Raw genomic sequence first — 20,313 nt, forward strand, 5'->3', positions numbered from 1 at the left:
AGTTTGCGCCTTTTGAGGTAGACTATTGTAGAATTTGTAGAATCATTATCCATTTGTAGAAGACATCCTCTCTTCTACTTCAGCTTTTTTACAGATGGTGTTATGTTTGCATCAAGAATTTGTTGAAATTTAATTTAATTCATTCTTCCCGGCACCTGTGAAATGTTCCCTATCCCATTGGCTGCATCACAACCCCAAAGCATGATTAAATGATTGATCCACCCCCATGCTTAATAGTAGGTGAGATGTTCTTTTCCTGAAATCCTGTGTTCTTTTTTTTCTCATCGGTCCTCAGGACTTGTTTCCAAAATACATTAGTCTTGTTTAGATGTTCTTTTGCATACTTCTGATGCTGAATTTTATGATGATGCAGGATAGGTTTTCTTCTAATGACTCATCCATGAAGGCCATATTTGTGCAGGTGTCTCAGAACAGTAGAACAATGTACCACAACTGCAGAGTCTGCTAAATCTTTCTGAAGGTCTTTTTCAGTCAAGCAGGGGTTCTGATTTACCTCTCTAGCAATTCTATGAGCGTCTCTCACTGAAATTTTGCTTGATCTTCCTGACCTTATCTTGACCTACACAGTTTCTGTTAACTGCCATTTCTTAATTACATTTCTAACTGAGTAAAGGGCAACTTGAAAAGCTTTGCTATCTTCTTGTACCCTTCTCCTGCTTTCTGGGCCTCCATCACTTTGATTTTCAGAGTGCTAAGCAGCTGCTTAGAAGAACCCACGAATGCTGTTTTTAGGCACACGATTAGAGGAATCTGGGTTTTTATAAAGCTGGGAAATTTGCATCACCTGGCCTTTCCTAATGATGAAAGTGTACGAGCCATAACTCTAACAGGCTAATTAAGGTCTGAAAGTTTGGTCAAAGTTATCTGAACACACAAATCTCCAAAGGTGTCCAAACATTTCCATCTGCCCATTTTCCTTTTTGTAATTTTTAAAATTAAAACGAAAATGACAATATAATTTTTTTTGCCTAAAATACAAAGAAAATGTGTTATCTTTAACTTCAGGCCTTTTGGAGATCATTTAATCTTCAACTAGTTTAACCGTTCACAATAACTGATTTAACTAATTTTGACCAGGGGTGCCCAAACTTTTACATTACACTGTATCTGTTATATGTTTAGATGTATGTGTTAATTAGAGGTTGTGACCAATTGCTGACTGAGACATAAGCTTTTCATGGCATATTCATTAAAGGTAATCTGTCAGCAGGTTTTTGCTACCTCATTTAAGAACAGCCTGAAGTAGGCAAAGAGAAGTTGAATTTAACTATGTATCACTTAGATCACTGGGTGCAGCCATTCTCACACAATAAGGCTATGTGCACACGTTCAGGATTCTTTGCAGAAATTTCCTGAACAAAACCGGACTTTTTCTGCAAGAAATCCGCTCGTGTTTTTATCGCTTTTTTTTATGCGGATTTTTCCGGAGCTTTCCACTACTATATTATATAGTGGCAAATCCAGAGATTTTCCACAAAATTAATGAACATGCTGCGTTGTTTTCCGCAATGCGTTTTTTGTGTAGAAAAAAAACGCAACATGTGCACAAAAATTGCGGATTACATTCTAAAAATAGGATGCTTAGTGTAAGCATTTTTTAGTGTTTTTGCAGCTGAAAACTGCCGAAAAACGCGAAAAATCTTGAACTTGTGCACATTAGAGTTTTTAAATTTAGAATGAAGCAGAAGTGAGAAAAGCCCATATCAGGCTCTCTGTGTACATAGACAGTAAAGGTACCGTCACATTTAGCGACGCTGCAGCGATCTAGACAACAATGCCGATCGCTGCAGCGTCGTTGTGTGGTCGCTGGAGAGCTGTCACACAGACAGCTCTCCAGCGACCAACGATGCCGAAGTCCCCGGGTAACTAGGGTAAACATCGGGTTACTAAGCGCAGGGCCGCGCTTAGTAACCCAATGTTTACCCTGGTTACCAGTGTAAATGTAAAAAAAAACAAAACACTACATACTTACATTCCGGTGTCTGTCGGGTCCCCCGGCGTTCTGCTTCCCTGCACTGTAAGCGCCGGCCGTAACGCAGAGCGGTGACGTCACCGCTGTGCCCTGCTTTACGGCCAGCCGGCGCTGACACAGTGCAGGGAAGCAGAACGCCGGGGGACCCGACAGACACCGGAATGTAATATGTAGTGGTTTTTTTTTTTTTATATTTACACTGGTAACCAGGGTAAATATCGGGTTACTAAGCGCGGCCCTGCGCTTAGTAACCCGATGTTTACCCTGGTTACCAGTGAAGACATCGCTGAATCCGCGTCACACACGCCGACTCAGCGATGTCTGCGGGAGATCCAGCGACGAAATAAGGTGCTGGCCTTCTAGCTCCGACCAACGATGTCACAGCAGGATCCTGATCGCTGCTGCGTGTCAAACACAACGATATCGCTATCCAGGATGCTGCAACGTCACGGATCGCTAGCGATATCGTTGTTAAGTTGTTCAGTGTGAAGGTACCTTAAGGTGTCTATCACAGGAGGGGGCATGTGAGACCTGGGTTCAGCAACTAGTCACAGCAATGATAAGCTACTGGTGCTAACATACTCATTGTAAGCAAATAAAACCTGGAGCTTGATAACAGAGGCATAGCTAAAATCTGTGTTTTAACCCCTACAGCATGCTGTCTTCAGCTTACATAACAAAAACCTGCTGACAGATTTCCTTTAAATTTATGATAGCCTATAGTGGGTGAATGCCTCAGTTGGGCATTTGTTACAGTCATCTCTCACCCGCTATGATAGCATCCATTTAATAGATGCATTATAATAAATACCTAGAAAAACAAACATTTAATGAATGACTCTGATAGATGCTGTACTGTGGCATCAATCATCCATAGGCTTTTATGTTAAAAACCATATAGCTTGTTGCAAAGCATTCCTATCAAATTGACAGGGGTAATCCAAGGGTAAGAAATGGATTTCAGGTCTAGAAATACACTTTGGATTTTAAAAAGTAACTGCACTTTCAATAATTTTTGACATAATCTAATGACATGCTTTGATTGTTGGAATTTCTGGTGCTAATACCCCTCCTCAGCTAACTCTTCATCCAATTCTACTTCTCTGAGTTCTGCTCCTTCAGTTGAGGTTTCAGTACCTGCTCAGAGCTTCTAATATGTCAATGACATGTTAGTCGTGTAAAAAACGATAAACTATGAGCTGTTATTCTTTAATGCAATGTGTGTATGTAGCTTGAGTAGCAAGTTTTGTGCAACAAACGAATATAGTTCTTAGAAGTATAGTATTCTGTATAGAGACAATTTTCCATATTTATTTGTCCTCCCTCTATTATAGGTTGTTTGGTGTGACTTCAATAGTTCAGACCAACTGTTCAAGTACGTGGAAATTCATAGCAAATCCAAGCATAAGTTGGTACCACTATACCAACCCTGTCATTCTGTTAGTACTGTATTACACGTTGGCAACTCTGATACGTCTTTGGCTGCAGGAACCTGTCGTAAGTGTAACATTTTATTAATTATTTATTTTTATTGATCCTTGGATTGGATGTTCTTGCTCCTAGGAAAACACATTAAAGAAACCACTTAAATACAACTGTACCAAACTCTTAATGGACCTATTTGTTTTCAGACTAATACAGTACTGTAAGTCAGTTAGCATTTTCACTTTGTCATTGATCTCTATTGATCATTGAATTGTCCTGTCCTTGTACAGTCTAATTCTTGTTTCCTGTGCATTTCAGGGATTTATCTTTCAAAGTGCTTAATACCATAACAAAACAAATGAGCAAATGATTATTTTCCAGATTAATTAAACAACACATTGAAGAATTACAAAATTAGGCACAACAGTAAAAACAAAGTCTCATGTACTTGCCTGTATAATGGTTATTTTGCATGGCTGCTATAGAGATGCATTGGTTTTCTATTTGTATTGTGCATGAGCCCTAAAGTAAACTATAATCTTTATAATATGATGTATGGTGATGGAGGAGAATGGAGGAGGATAGGGTGATACAATAAAGACTCTGTGGACACTGGCAGAACTGTACAGGCGGTAGCTAGAGAAAATGCCAGAAATCTAAAAGGATTTGTGTTAAGACTGTAACATTTATCATTACAATCAAAATGGGATCAGCAGAACAACCATTTCTCTCTCCATTATAAACTAAGCTGAGACTTAAAGATTGCTTATCACCAGACTGGGAATACCCTTTTTATTTAACCAAAAAAATGTCAGCCACAGACTGATGATTTTTCTAAATATAATTTATTGTCAAACGTGTGCAGATAAGTCCTTAATGCCCACAGAAAGCAAAAATTGGGGCATAACTTCTTGGTTGTGGGAACCCAGCATGCAGAGCTGGTTTCCACAAACATCCATGGCCCCTCTTGCAATCATAGAATGGTAGAGTTGGAAGGGACCTCCAGGGTCATTGTGTCCAACTCCCTGCTCAATGCAGAATTCACTAAACCATTTCAGACAGATGTATGTCCAGCCTCTGTTTGAAGACATTGAAAGAGAACTCACCATGATAGAATGAGACATCGCAAGATCTTGCTCTTTGCACTAATGCAGCTCTGCTACATACAGGTCCTTCTCAAAAATTATCATGATAGCTAGCTGCATTGACCCTGCCCTTGATGAAACACAGTGGACCAACACCAGCAGCTGACATGGCACCCCACACCATCACTGACTGTGGGTACTTGACACTGGACTTCAGGCATTTTGGCATTTCCTTCTCCCCAGTCTTCCTCCAGACTCTGGCACCTTGATTTCCGAATGACATGCAAAATTTGCTTTCATCAGAAAAAAGTACTTGGGACCACTTAGCAACAGTCCAGTGCTGCTTCTCTGTAGCCCAGGTCAGGCGCTTTACCTGGGGAATGCGGCACCTGTAGCCCATTTCCTGCACACGCCTGTGCACGGTGGCTCTGGATGTTTCCACACCAGACTCAGTCCACTGCTTCCTCAGCAATCTTCCTCAGGGTCCGGTCACCTCTTCTCGTTGTACAGCGTTTTCTGCCACATTTTTTCCTTCCAACAGACTTACCATTGAGGTGCCTTGATACAGCACTCTGGGAACAGCCTATTTGTTGAGAAATTTCTTTCTGGGTCTTACCCTCTTGCTTGAGGGTGTCAATGATGGCCTTCTTGACATCTGTAAGGTCGCTAGTCTTACCCATGATGGGGGTTTTGAGTAATGAACCAGGCAGGGAGTTTTTAAAAGCCTCAGGTATCTTTTGCATGTGTTTAGAGTTAATTAGTTGATTCAGAAGATTAGGGTAATAGGTCGTTTAGAGAACCTTTTCTTGATATGCTAATTTATTGAGACAGGTTTTTTGGGTTATCAGGAGTTGTATGCCAAAATCATCAGTATTAAAACAATAAAAGACCTGACAAATTTCAGTTGGTGGATAATGAATCTATAATATATGAAAGTTTAATTGTAATCATTACATTATGGTAAATAATGAAATTTAACACTATATGCTAATTTTTTGAGAAGGACCTGTACTTTACTATGCTGCTACAGGATGGTAACATAATTACAGTGGTTACTGTAAGGTAACATTTTAGTATAGTACACAGCAGTGTTGCATTATTGGAAAGTACAAGATTTTGTGCTATCTCGCTCTTTCACTGCGAGAAAGGCCATGGAGAGTTTTGGGATCCCACTCTGCATGCCTGTATCCCACAACCCATAAGTTCTGACCCAGCTTTTGTTTTAAAAGTCTGGCCCTTTTGAGGGTCATTATATGTTAGGGCTAGCGGAACACACCAAATAATTAGAAAGATAGTATAAGGTGTGTTCGCAGCCCAGGGTCCACCGTGCAGAGATGGAACCTGCTGCTGAGTAATGACGGACTATATGGCGGTACAATATGGATTCACACATGGGTTAACTTCACCCAGTATGAAGAAAGCGAACCCTGTTGCCTCACAGGGCCGCGGTACCGCACAAAGAGCGCAAACAAGGAGTCACAGAACTCTATCCCAAGACTCGGGATTAGAGTTCATGTAGACCTCTTGTGCTCGACACTGCAACTGGGGTGTCAGAGTGACTGAAATAATAATTAAGATGCACGAGAGTGCGTGCAGTGCCGCTCTGGCGGACGCCACTATCCACCCAGACTTGGGTCAGGAAAGCGCTTTGATAGCGCACGGCGCCGCACTGGCGGTCACCGCAATTAGGCGCTGTTTTTTGTTCTTAAGTGCAGATAACTAAGTCGGGCGCTATATAACAATCATCCACCTTATGCGAGCAGTCAAACACAAGGGAGGGGATGATTAAAGAGCGACTTTGACACATCAACACACACATGTTTACAAGTGTACACTAGCGCATGGCCGAGCGGCCATGCAAATCTTTTATAGCGGCAGTGCTACAAGACCTTCCAGATGGTCCAATAGGAGCCGCAACAGGACCTGAGCATTTTACCCCCGACCTCCAATGGGAGGTCTTCCCGTGGGCATGCTCAGTATGGAAAAAGCAGGACTTAGTCCCAGAAAGACCTGCTCACTGCTGATCAGTGCTGGCTACAAAGGCAGAGCCTGGAAGAGCAGTAGTAACCAGTTGCCCAGTATCAGCCTGAGCTAGATGCTGGGACTGACGTCTCTGCTGAGCAGGCTCCACTGTGGCTTGAGAAGAATGGGAGACCGCAGCGGAGATGGTTCGAGATTTTCCCTGTGCAGAAGCGGGAACTCGACACCTAACATTACCCCCCTCCTAGGGCCCCCCCTTGGACCTTGCTATGCTCAAAGGCAGCAATGAGCTGCAGAGCTCGAATGTGCTCATCAGACTCCCAGGACCTGTCCTCTTGGCCATAACCCTTCCAATCCATCAAATAAAATGTTTTACCACGTACCACCTTACACCCCAAGATAGAGTTCACGTCGTAATCGTCCGTAGACGAACCCGATGTCCTGGCAGATGACTGGGAAAACCGGGACATATGTACAGGTTTTAAGAGGGACACATGAATGGTGTCGGTGATACCTAGGCGTGGAGGAAGGGCCAGACGGTAGACCACAGGGTTAACTTGTTCCAGGACCTTGAAGGGACCCAAGTAGCGAGCTGCAAATTTAGTGGACTCAGCTCGCAGCCTGATGTTACGGGCGAAGAGCCACACTAAATCGCCAGGAGCAAAAGTCGGAGCGGGGCGCCGATGTTCATCGGCCGAGGACCTCATTCTCTCCTTGGAGGCACAGATGGCATCCTGAGTGCAGTCCCAAATGCCCCGTGCCTCCACAGCCCAGTCTGCCACCCTGGAGTCGGCGGAAGACACGGGCATAGGCATAGGAACCCGCAGATGCTGACCATAGTTAAGGAGGAATGGGGTGTGCCCAGTAGAGTCGGCTACGGCGTTGTTCAGTGCAAACTCCGCCCACGGTAGCAAGGATGCCCAGTCATTCTGCCTGGCAGAAACAAAATGTCACAGATATGTGACCAAGGTCTGGTTGGCCCTCTCTACCATAATCTCTCTACCAGAGAGATTCAACTCCATACTGAGTAGACGACAAAGCTCTCTCCAGAACGGAGACGCAAACTGGGGACCCCGGTCACTGAGAATTTTGTCCGGCATACCGTGTAGGCGGAAAATGTGTTCTATAAACAATGCTGCCAAGAACCGTGCAGAAGGTAGCCGTGGAAGCGGCACCAAGTGCACCATTTTAGAAAAATGGTCAGTGACTACCCAAATGATAGTGCAGCCACGGGACTTAGGTAAGCCCACCACAAAATCCATCCCGACCATCTCCCAGGGCCTGTCTGCCACTGGCAGGGGATAAAGTAACCCAGCTGGCCATTGTCGAGAAGACTTATTCTTGGCGCAGGAGACACAGGCCCGAATATAGTCTCCGATGTCACGAGCCATATGCGGCCACCAGTACGTCCTCGCCAGAAGCTCAGACATCCTTTTGGTCCCAAAGTGTCCACCCACCCTGGACGAGTGAGCCCAAGAGAGAACCTCCGGTTGCAGATGTGATGGTACAAAGGTCTTGCCCGGGGGCACAGACTCTAGCGAAACCAGAGCCATGGTTCTCAGGCTCTCAGAAGGGACAATAAGCCAAGGCTCCTCTTCCTCCTCCTCAGATGATACAACTGAGCGAGAGAGAAGCGTTGGCACGAATGTTCTTTTCCCCGGAGAGAAAGTGGAGAGTGAAATAGAACCGGGAGAAGAACAGGGACCATCTGGCCTGTCGAGAATTTAGCCGCTGGGCTGTCTGTAAGTACACCAAATTCTTGTGGTCTGTGAAAACTTGGAAAGGAAAGCGAGCCCCCTCCAAAAGATGTCTCCAACTTCATGGCTAGCAACTCCCTGTCTACGATGAAATAATTCCTCTCCGCTGGTGTGAAGGTCTTGGAAAAGAAGAAGCAAGGATGCTTCCGACCTTGAGCATCCTTTTGGAAGATGACTGCTCCAGCACCAAAGGATGAGGCATCCACCTCCATTATAAACGTCTTATCTACATCGGGGCGATATATGATGGGAGCGCTAGCAAAATGAGACTTAATAGAAGTGAAAGCCTTGGAGACCTCCTCAGACCACAATTTGGGATTTGCTCCCTTCCTGGTGAGAGCTACCAAGGGAGCTACCAAAGTTGAGAAATGAGGGATGAACTGGCGATAGTAGTTAATGAACCCCATAAAGTGCTGCACCACGTTAAGAGAATGGGGTACTTGCCAGTCCATCACAGCTTGTAGTTTGGCAGGATCCATAGCCAATCCCTGAGCGGAGATGATATAGCCCAGGAAAGGTAAGGACTCCTGCTCAAACACACATTTAACTTGGCGTAGAGGGAATTTGCCTGTAAGAGGTCGAAGACTCTGCAAAAATCTCTCCGGTGGGAGTCAATACGACCAAGGTGGAGAACATATCCCGGAAGATATCATTTACAAAGTCTTAGAAAACGGCTGGGGCATTACAGAGCCCAAAGGGCATCACTAGGTATTCATAGTGCCCATCCCTGGTGTTAAAAGCTGTCTTCCATTCGTCCCCCTCACGGATGCGAATCAGGTTTTTAAGCACCCCACAGATCTAGTTTAGTAAATACCCTTGCTCCCCGAAGCCTATCAAAGAGCTCAGATATCAGGAGCAGAGGATACTTATTCTTAACGGTGATGGTTTTAAGACCCCTGTAGTCTATGCATGGATGTAGTTCCCCGTTCTTCTTCTGAAGAAGAACCCAGCCCCTGCAGGTGATACTGACTTTCTAATGAATCCTCTTGCCAGATTCTCCTGGATGTACTGTGACATTGCCTCCATCTCCAGAAGAGATAACGGATAGACTCAACCCCGAGGAGGCTCAGCACCAGGCAAGCGGTCAATAGGACAGTCATAGGAGCGGTGAGGCGGAAGGGTCTCCGCAGCCCTTTTGGAGAACACGTCTGCATAGGGTCAATATTGCTTGGGGAGAGAGGAAAGATCTGCTGGTACCTCAGTAGTAGCAACCTGAACGCATTCCCTCTGACATCTACCCCCACAAGATTCACTCCATCCCAAAATTCTGCCTGTGGACCACTCAATATGAGGAATGTGGTACCGTAGCCAAGGTATCCCTAACAGGGCCTCATCAATTTCCTCAGGAATGACTGGCAGAGATTTAATCTCCTGATGAGATGGCGACATTTATAGAGTGAAAGGGATGGACTGGTGTGTTATCTGTGAGGGCAGTGTCGACCCATTCACTACTCGAACGGTCACTGGTTGAGCAAGCATCACATTGCGTGTCGGGTATTGCGTGTCGTTGGGCGAAGGCTGAAGATATAAAATTGCCCTCCGCCCCGGAATCCACGCAAAGCTCTACCGAATGAGTGGATGAGCCTATAGTAATTCTCCACTTAAAGGACAATTTGGAGGCAAACGTCGCCATGTCTAGTGTACCTCCACCTACTACAACTAGACGCTGATGTTTCCCCGACCGCTGGGAACATCTGGTGGCAAGATGTCTTGACCGCCGGCAGACATGACAGACCTTGAGTGCACGAGCGGTCCGGGACTTAGATCCCGCTTGTGACACTTCCATGGCCTCATGTGACTCAAGCGCCTGGACTGGAGATTCCAAAGGTTTGGCGAAGGTGGGAGCCAGCCGAAACCTCTGCCTACACTGGGCTCTGGCGGACGCCACTTAACACCCAGACTTGGGTCAGGAAAGCGCCGTGATAGAGCACGGCGCCGCACTGGCGGTCACAGCAATTAGACGCTGTTTTGTGTGTTCAAGTGCAGATAACTAAGTCAGGCGCTAGATAGCAATCATCCACCTTACGCGAGCAGTGAAACACACGAGAGGGGATTATTAAAGAGCAACTTTCACACATCAACACATACACGTTTACAAGTGTACACTAGCACATTCCGAACCTGTGCGCAGGTGCGCACAGTACTCCAGTGCGCCGGGAAAGGTCAGAGAGGCCTGCGCACTGCAGTACTTAGCTCTGCTCTCAACAGGGCAGACAAAGTACGCCTACGCAGGAGCCGCAGCAAGAATACAGGAAGAGGACGTGATCGTATGAAGATGGGAGGCGCCGGACCAGGACCGCGACGCCCATTGGACCGGACCGCAGCGAGACCGGCCCTGGGTGAGTATAATATAACCTGTTTTTCTTATCTTTCAGAATACATCGGGGGCTGATCTACAGCATTACAGAATTCTGTAGATAAGTCCCTAATGCCAGTGGCCTTAGTTTATAGGCCATTTTTGGGGTGACCGATTCCCTTTAAAACTAACAATGCCTGTAGTTTACTTAGCAAAATCCTGCTTACAGTTTTGATTTAACTACTTTTGGACTGCCCATAGACTATAAACGTCCGGGCGGTACACAGTTTATTCTGCACTGACGTTCTAACTCATCAACACTGAGTAAGGGTACCGTCTCACAAAACGATTTACCAACGATCACGACCAGCGATACGACCTGGCCGTGATCGTTGGTAAGTCGTTGTGTGGTCGCTGGAGAGCTGTCACACAGACAGCTCTCCAGCGACCAACGATGCCGAGGTCCCCGGGTAACCAGGGTAAACATCGGGTTACTAAGCGCAGGGCCGCGCTTAGTAACCCGATGTTTACCCTGGTTACCGTTGTAAATGTAAAAAAAAAACAAACAGTACATACTCACATTCCGGTGTCCGTCAGGTCCCTTGCCGTCTGCTTCCCGCACTGACTGACTCCCGGCCGTAAAGTGAAAGCAGATCACAGCGGTGTGTCACACACACCGATCCAATGATGACAGCGGGAGATCCAGCGACGAAAGAAAGTTCCAAACGATCTGCTACGATGTACGATTCTAAGCAGGGTCCCTGATCGCTGCTGCTTGTCAGACACAGCGATATCGTATGGATATCGCTGGAACGTCACGGATCGTACCGTCGTAGCGACAAAAGTGCCACTGTGAGACGGTACCCTAAGTAGTTTACACGAGATTGCACAGTTCTGGGTTTGGGAACCAACTGTCAGACACAGCCAGACAGTTCACCTTGAAGATAAACATGATTTATTACCTGAATAAGCACTTGTGTGTACAAATTCAAAAGCACTGACAGTGTTTTCTTATTTAAATCCAATGATCATGTATCGCCATGTGTTCCCTAGGAGAACCAGTCAGCTTTGCTATAAAAGCAGAATTGCAACAATGGCAAATTGTTTTGTTTTTTTTGCAATTTACCCCATTGGGATTTTTTTTTCCATTACACTATGTTCTAAAATGAGTGGTATCATTCAATACTACAACTTATCCTGCAAAAACAAGCCCTCATACACCTATGTGTACAGAAAAATAAAAAATGTGTGGCTCTAAAACAAATGAAAAAATAAATAACAAATGTTTTTGAAAAAAGTATAAATAATGAAAAAAGCTTACAATGTAATATATTTCCAGTATATTAAAATAATTTCTAAAGAAAGGGGAACATAATTTAAAATGTTTTTTAGGTATTTTTGGTGGTTGTAAAAAGAAAGTAATACAAAAACAAACCGATATATTTTATATACATATCTGTACACATTACAATTTAAGTTGGACTTTTGTAATGATTGTAGTATATGCTTTTGTAGGTGACCTTTGAAGAAAATAAGGAGACTGAAGAAGGTGAGGCTGAGGAAGACTGCAGCCCACCTCCTCTCACTGCAGAAAGAAGACGAAGTCTGTGGTATGCTACTCAATATCCCACAGATGAGAGAAAAGTAAGCCTGTGTAGAACCAAGTCAGATTTTATAAAAAACATTCAGTAGTGTGGTCTGAATACACTGGTGTGAACAATAGGCAGAAAAATATTGAAAATTGGTCCTTGTAAATATTGCAGAGTTGACCCTATAGACTTGTGGCTATGCATTGCTGGACATGGTTAGACCTTTGACATGGTTAGACCTGCACTGTTTGAAACCCTGAACAACAGTTTTTGTGTGTGAGCTATGATGGGTCACTGTGTGCTTTGTCAGATATCCAGATATTTGAGGCGGGAATCAAAAAGCAGTCAGTCATATCTTGGTGCCCGCCTCAAGAGCACACAGTAAGCCCTGATGGAGCCGCTGATGTGGAGATTAAGCACAATGTAAAAAATGAATGTCTTGTAAGTATTTAGTCCTTAGTCATCAGCATTGTCAGATAGAATATTAGATAAACGCACAGTGCAAATGCAGAGATCAAATGCAAGTGCTGTACACACTCAGTGATCACTGTCTTTCACTTTGAAAGAAAACCAAATACATGTAAGAAGCAGGTTAAGATTTAGGGCTTTATAAACGTGTATGGGTGTGAGTCCACTGTCCGGATTGTCGGCGCTTTGGACGGAGCGGAAAACCTGCTCCACCCAAAGCGCCGCCCCCTTCTGAACGCGTGGTGATTCCGGATGTGTTCATTGAACACCCTATGCATAGGATCCGCACCCTATTTATAGGATTCCTATGCATAGGATCCTGTTATTTACCTTGCAGCGACGGAGCGTCGCCGCAAGGTAAACAGACATGCTGCGTTCTAAAAAGACGCGTGTTCGCACGCATAGTGGAGACGGGATTTCATAAAATCCCCTCCACTATGCTGTAACATCTGGACGCTGCAGGCTGAACTCTGCGGCTGTGCGAAGCGTTCAATCTGCAGCTAATCCGGATGTAATCCGGCCCATGGACACATACCCTTAAAGGTTATCCCATGTCTACTATTTTTACTTTAGTTCAGATGTCTGAGCCCTCCATTGTTAACAATGACATGGGGTATTGGAGGTCTGACTGACAGATTGTAAAAGTAATAAAAAGGGTTTCTATGGGACATTCCCTTACATACAAAATTGATGTTGCCATTATTATTACATTACAAAAGATTTAGCATAACATATATTGGTAAAAATACAAATTATGATAACACTCAGCCCAACACTTGTGCATTTGATCGGAACGTTGTCATTGTTGCTTTTATGTATGAATCATTCATTGGTTCTAACTTTGAGCATAAAGTTTTCCTGACAATTGTGTAACATAAATATATTTGTATGACCAAGTTCTGTGCCTGTTGCCTTGTACTCCACACCTATAGGCACGTTCTTTGGAAAATGGCATCTCATTGAGCAAACTACGATTTGTCAGGATCTATCAAATAAAGACTGTGTTTCATCATACAGTAGGTGCTCAATATCTCTATAGGTGCCATATTCTGGCTCTGTGCATCTAGTAGCCATTTCATGGATCGACTATTCTCTTGAATGTAAATTTCAGTGTCATAGTTGATTTATTGCTACTATGGAATTATGCGAGACCCACCTAATTTATCACATTGGTTTTCTTCTAAACCAATTCTCCCGATAGTCTTTTTAAAACAGTTCTTTGTCACTATTCACCCATCTATTATTACCTTTTGACTACAGAACAGCATTTGTGACAATTATGTCATTTAAAGTTCCAGTAAATGATTCTTAAATTGTTGTATTGTAAATATTTCATTAAAGGAAAAAAACTGTAGCTAAAATGCAATATATGTGTCGGAGAGAGCGAGAAAAGATTCATCATATGAAATGGATTTTTATGCTAAACAGTTTTACAACAAAGTCCATATACTTTATTTGTCATTTATTGTATTTTTGTATTTTAGCTACTGCTTTACTTTAATGTCAGGTGTATGTTGTATTCTGCTTTTGTTTTTTTCATAACGCTGTGTGAGTATTCATTGTCTATGTTGTTGCATTCGAGGGCACAGTAGTCTTTGTGGCTACCATTAATTTTATTTTCCTGCTTTGCTTCTTGCAGCTACTTTCCATGACCCAAGATGAATACAAGCCATCTGATGTTAGTATACAAGCAAGAGTGTATTTCACAATTGATCTTCCATAGTTTGTTATACACATACTCTTTTATCACATACCAAAGTAATCGTATGTGTATGTTCAGTTCTAAAAGTTAGCTGTTTTAACATATTGGGAGATCAGGGAACAAAAACAGGAGTATTTACAGTATTATCACTGTCAGATGCAGATGCATGCACGCTAGAGAACTTTAAAAGTAATATGTCAGCAGGTTTTGCTTTGTGTTCTATGAGATGCTATGAGAGCAGCATGGTGTAGGAGCTGAGACCCTGATTCCAGCGATGTGTCACTGGGCTGTATGACTCTGTTTCAATAAACTCGCCTTTTAATCAGTATGTGTCAGGCCTCTTTCACACGTCCAGATAATTCCGGTACCGGAGAAATCGGTACCGGAGTTATCTGTGTCCGTGTGCTCACGTGGCACATCAGTGTGGCACACGTGCGTCATCCGTGTGCCGCCCGTGTGCCGCCTGAGGACCACACGGACCGTGCAGGAGAGACAGCGCTACACTAAGCGCTGTCCCCCCCCGCTGTGGTGCTGAAGGCGCCATTCATCTCTTCTCCCCCGTGGGAGAGAAGAGATGAATGATCAATTTTTTTTTGTTAAAAATAAAGTTGCTGGGACCTCCCGCCTCCCATCCCCAGTGCGCCGCCTGGCCCCTTGCAGAAGAAATACTCACCCGGCTCCCGCGATGTCTCCTCTCTCCTCTCAGCGCTGGTCCCTTCTCCTGTGTGAGCGGTCACGTGGGACCGCTCATTACAGTGAGGAATATGCGCATATTCCTCACTGTAATGAGCGGTCCCACGTGACCGCTCACACAGGACAAGCTGCCAGCGCTGAGAGGAGAGAGGAGACATCGCGGGAGCCGCTTACTGTAGCGCTGTCTCTCCTGCGGGCGGTACGTGCACACGGAGGAGAGTGCACACTGTTCTCCGTGTGCACGTGTGCAGGACGTATTGCTGTACGTGCTGCCGGAGAAACACGGACATGTCTCCGTGTTTTGCACACGGAAACACGGTCCGTGAAAACACGGAGACATGTGCATAGACCCATTCATTTGAATGGGTCTACGTGTGTCAGTGTCTCCAGTACGTGAGAAAACTGTCACTACACGTACCAGAGACACTGACGTGTGAAAGAGGCCTCAGACTAGCTGTCTGATGCTTGCTGGTCCAACCACACACCCACCACTGATTAGCAGCTCTCTGTCAATATACATTGTATAGAGAGATCCTCTTCAGAGAGGAAAAGGATTTGAACTCTATAGTGCCACCTGTTGGAAGCAGTGATCCTACAAGTCACTATCGACCCTTTAACGAATCTTGCAATATGACTTTAGAAAAAAGCCAAATCAGAATCTCAATTTGCAGACACAGTGTTTTGGGCTATTGGCCCTCGTCAGTGCGAAGCATGAGAACTGATTTGGCTAGGTGAGAGGCTCTGGACTGAGATCTAAGGGGTGACGTTTCTCATTGTGGAGAGTGACATACCGGCTCTCGCATTTCAAGGTAAGTAGGCTAATTTGACATGTAATGCTCCTTTGGGAAATTTAATATGCAAATTGCCTCTTCAGAGGAAGCAGCAATCCTACAAGTCACTATCGACCCTTTAGCGAGTCTTTCAATATGATGAGGGCAAATAGCCTGAATCACCATGTCTGCAAATTGAGATTTTGATTTGGCGTTTATCCTTTTTTAAGCGTTTTTTTTTTCTGCAGCAAAACCTGCTCACTTGGCAGGAAAGAAGCGGCAGAAAAAAAATCAGGTTTTGCTTGTTTTTTTGCTGCCTTTTTTGTAATTCTTTCCTGCGTTTTTGTCATGCTACAATTGTCTCTTTTGCATGCTGATAGTTATCGCAAAAAAAAAATCTCATTTTATTTAATCAGGTTTTGTCACAAAAAACGCTGCAAAACTTGATACCTGCATTTTTTGGTGTGGATTTTCAGCATTTATTCACCACCCATGCTTGAAAAGCACTTAAAAAACGCAGAAAAACCGCTGAAAGTTACATGCTCTGTTATGCAAAAAAACATGCAAAGCACAAAATCCTGATAACAGAAAAACCAAGCTGTGTGCATGAGATTTCTGAAATCTCATAGATTTGTTAGTACTATAAAATGTTGCTGAAAATTTGCATTAAAAAACGCTGAAAACACGCCTAATGTGAAGAGTATGTTCCTATGATACCTTTCTGCTGCTGACCTCACACAACATAAAGTCTGGTACAAAATGTCTGCATCAGCAAAATTCACTGTGGATTTTATAGTGGAAATACTGTGATGTTTCTGCTAATTTCAAATTTTGCTTTGATAAATCTCATTCACATTGCTACTACTACCGTACACACATCAGTATTGTAATACATGGTTTTCATGTGTGTTTTTTTATAGAAACATGCATTTTATTATGCTTTTTTTACCATAGAGAGTGTTATGAGAAAACACATACATGACCCACATCCAGAGCATACTATGCGTGGAATAAAGCTACGTTCCCATGATGAGCTTTTGGTGCGTTTTTGACGCTGTGTATTTTTGCTGCATCAAGATAAATTTCACCCATACAATTGTATTGGACACGGTGAATCCACACGGTTCAGTGAACACCAAGTGGCAGCGCTGTGGACGCAGCAAAAATACGGTGTGTCCAAAGCGCTGCTACTTCCGGATCGTGGGCACCCGGCCTAAAGCAGATTAGATGTTGATCTTTGTACACAAGTGAAGTGATTTTGAAAGCTGTTTAGTTAAATCCAAACTAGCCTTATACTGTAACATCTGACTATATTGCAGATAACTAACCTTAAACTAAGGTGTGCATTATTCTGTTGTATTGTATGGAGCAAATTAATTTTACAATGTGATTGAATATTTTTTGCTAATTGCTGCTTGACAGGTACTACTTGTAACAGTTAATGGGACACCAGTTGATTATCATACAATAAATACGTCACTTCCTATAGAAAACGGGCCTACAAAAATAGATGTGTACTCAACACCTCAGTACAAATGGGAGCATGCGGAAGAAATCTCTGGTAAGATTGCAGCTTTGTAAAGTCATCCAATGTGATATCATCTGTAAAATTGATATGTGACTAGTCTATAATTTTGTGGAGGAGGATTCATATTTCAGATACTTTTGACACAATTTTAGTTGTAGAATCGGTGCTAAAATTGCATAGTAAAATGCAAGAGGGTTGTAACAAATCCCATTCTCTCACAACATGAAAAGTTCTGTACTGGATTGAAGGCACACCATAGCATACGTTATCTGTTGAAGAGATTATGGAGATGTTATTATTAGTGATGAGCGAATATACTCGTTACTCCAGATTTCCCGAGCACGCTCGGGTGTCCTCCGAGTATTTTTTTAGTGCTCGGAGATTTAGTTTTCATTGCCGCAGCTGAATGATTTACATCTGTTAGCCAGCATAAGTACATGTGGGGGTTGCCTGGTTGCTAGGGAATACCCACATGTACTTATGATGGCTAACAGATGTAAATCATTCAGCTGAGGTGAGGAAAACTAAATCTCCGAGCACTCCAAAATACTTGGAGGACACCCGAGCATGCTCGAGAAATCTCGAGTAACGAGTATATTCGCTCATCGCTAGTTATTATGAAATGTTGATACATTTGCTAAATCTTTTAACTTTGTGGAAAAATTCTTCAGTGATGTCAAAGCTCTGTTTAGGAATTGCCTTCTTGCCACTCAAGAGATCAAAGAAATTATAAATCAGTCACACAGTCTCATTCATGGTTCAGAATCACATTAAGACAACTACAGAAATATACTACAGCATTATACTACAGCATTACAAATGCATCACGTTCTACAAAGCAGGCAGCTCTCTGACACTTATGCTATGTTCACACATCGCAGATTTGTTGCAGAAGTTAATTAAAATCTATTAGACATCTGATTGGAGTTAACTTTGTAGCATTTGCATTAATTTATCGAACCCAATTCAAAGATATGGAGCAATCGCACAAATTCCTGCAACAAAAATCTGCCACATGTGAATGTACACTTTTTTACAAGATTTAAAAAAAAAAAAATCTTTCACTTGAATGTAGTATTTCACCACTGTAAAAGAAGCACATCAGGCCACAAAACATAAAGCTGACACATGTGTGCAATCCCTGCAGGGTAATATTACACAGCTCACATAACTTTAACATATTGGCACTATATACTAGTCACATATTCATGGTACTGTCAGACGGAGATGTATCCTGCAGTAGCTCACAGCTATATAGCACATAAACCATCAGACATGCAGCAGTGAACCAATATATGCCCAGGACAATGTGTATATGTGACATGCATATATATATATATATATATATATGTCAAAATTGGAACAGCATCACATATTATCGCAGTTGTCGTGCAGCTCTTTCCCAACCAAAGTTCAATTGGCCTCCAGTAAGAAAGATAAAAAAAGGAAAACAGCACTAAAATTAAAGAAAAAAAATTAAAGCCCATTTTTTTCTTTAATTTTTGTGCTGTTTTCCTTTTTTATTTTTATATATGTATTTAGTCAGCCACCAGTTGTGCAAGTTCTCCTACTTAAAAAGATGAGAGATGCCTGCAATTGACATCATAGGTAGACCACAACTATGAGAGTCAAAATTGCAAAAACAAATCCAGAAAATCACCTTGTCTGATTTGGCAAGATTTTTTTTGAAAATTATGTTGGAAAATAAGTATTTGGTCACCTAAAAAACATGCAAGATTGTTGGCTCTCACAGACCTGTAACTTCTTCTTTAAGAGGCTCCTCTGTCCTCCACTCATTACCTGTAGTAATGGCACCTGTTTAAACTTTGTTATCTGTATAAAAGACACCTGTCCACAACCTTAAACAGTCACACTCCAAACTCTACTATGGTGAAGACCAAAGAGCTGTCGAAGGACACCAGACAAAATGATAGCCCTGGACCAGGCTGGGAAGACTGAATCTGCAATAGGCAAGCAGCTTGGTGTGATGAAATCAACTGTTGGAGCAATATTAAGAAAATGGAAGACATACTGATGATCTCCCTCGATCTGGGGGCTCCACACAAGATCTCACCCCGTGGGGTCAAAATGATCACAAGAACGATGAGCAAAAATCCCAGAACCACACAGGGGAACCTAATGAATGACCTGCATAGAGCTGGGACCACCGTAACAAAGGCTACCATCAGTAATACACTATGCCACCAGGGACTCAGATCCTTCAGTGCCAGACGTGTCCCCCTGCTTAAGCCAGTACATGTCCGGGCCCGTCTGAAGTTTATTAGAGAGCATTTGGATTATCCAGAAGAGTATTGGGATAATGTCATATTGTCTAATGAAACCACAGTAGAACTGTTTGGTAGAAGCAAAATTCGTCGTGTTTGGAGGAGACAGATTGCTGAGTTGCATCCAAAGAACACCATACCTACTGTGAAGCATGGGGGTGGCAACTTCATGCTTTGGGGCTGTTTCTCTGCAAAGGGACCAGGATGACTGATCTGCGTACATGAAAGAATGAATGGGGCCATGTATCGTGAGATTTTGAGTGCAAACCTCATTCCATCAGCAGGGGCATTGAAGATGAAACGTGGATGGGTCTTTCAGCTATTAATGATCCCAAGCACATCGCCAGGGCAATGAAGGAGTGGCTTCATAAGAAGCATATGAAGGTCCTGGAGTGGCCTAGCCAGTCTCCAGATCTCAATCCCATAGAAAACCTTTGGAGGGAGTTGAAAATCCATGTTGCCCAGCGGCAGGCCAAAACATCACTGCTCTAGAGGAGATCTGCATGGAGGAATGGGCCAACATACCACCAACAGTGTGTGCCAACCTTGTGTAGACTTACAGAAAACGTTTGACCTCTGTCATTGCAAATAAAGGATATATAACAAAATATCGAGATTAACTTTAATGACCAAATACTTATGTTCCACCATAATTTCCAAAAAAAATCTCGCCAAATCAGGCAAGGTGATTTTTTGGACTTGTTTTATAAATTTTGACTCTCATAGTTGTGGTCTACCAATG

The 20,313-nt window shown here is 43.2% G+C and overlaps 1 protein-coding gene across 6 annotated transcripts in view; it reads left to right on the forward strand.

Annotated features, from left to right (window-relative positions):
- Nucleotides 1-20,313, forward strand: part of PIEZO2 (piezo type mechanosensitive ion channel component 2) — a 737,984-nt gene that overhangs the window by 482,198 nt on the left and 235,473 nt on the right. For all 6 annotated transcript variants that reach the window (XM_077270184.1, XM_077270188.1, XM_077270185.1 and 3 more), the window contains exons 8-11: nucleotides 3,328-3,490; nucleotides 12,052-12,180; nucleotides 14,233-14,271; nucleotides 17,181-17,319. In XM_077270184.1, the coding sequence (XP_077126299.1) occupies nucleotides 3,328-3,490; nucleotides 12,052-12,180; nucleotides 14,233-14,271; nucleotides 17,181-17,319 (470 nt within the window). The remainder of the gene's footprint in view (nucleotides 1-3,327; nucleotides 3,491-12,051; nucleotides 12,181-14,232; nucleotides 14,272-17,180; nucleotides 17,320-20,313) is intronic.

This window comes from Ranitomeya variabilis, chromosome 6, assembly GCF_051348905.1.
Source record: "Ranitomeya variabilis isolate aRanVar5 chromosome 6, aRanVar5.hap1, whole genome shotgun sequence".
Taxonomy (NCBI): Eukaryota; Metazoa; Chordata; class Amphibia; order Anura; family Dendrobatidae; genus Ranitomeya; species Ranitomeya variabilis.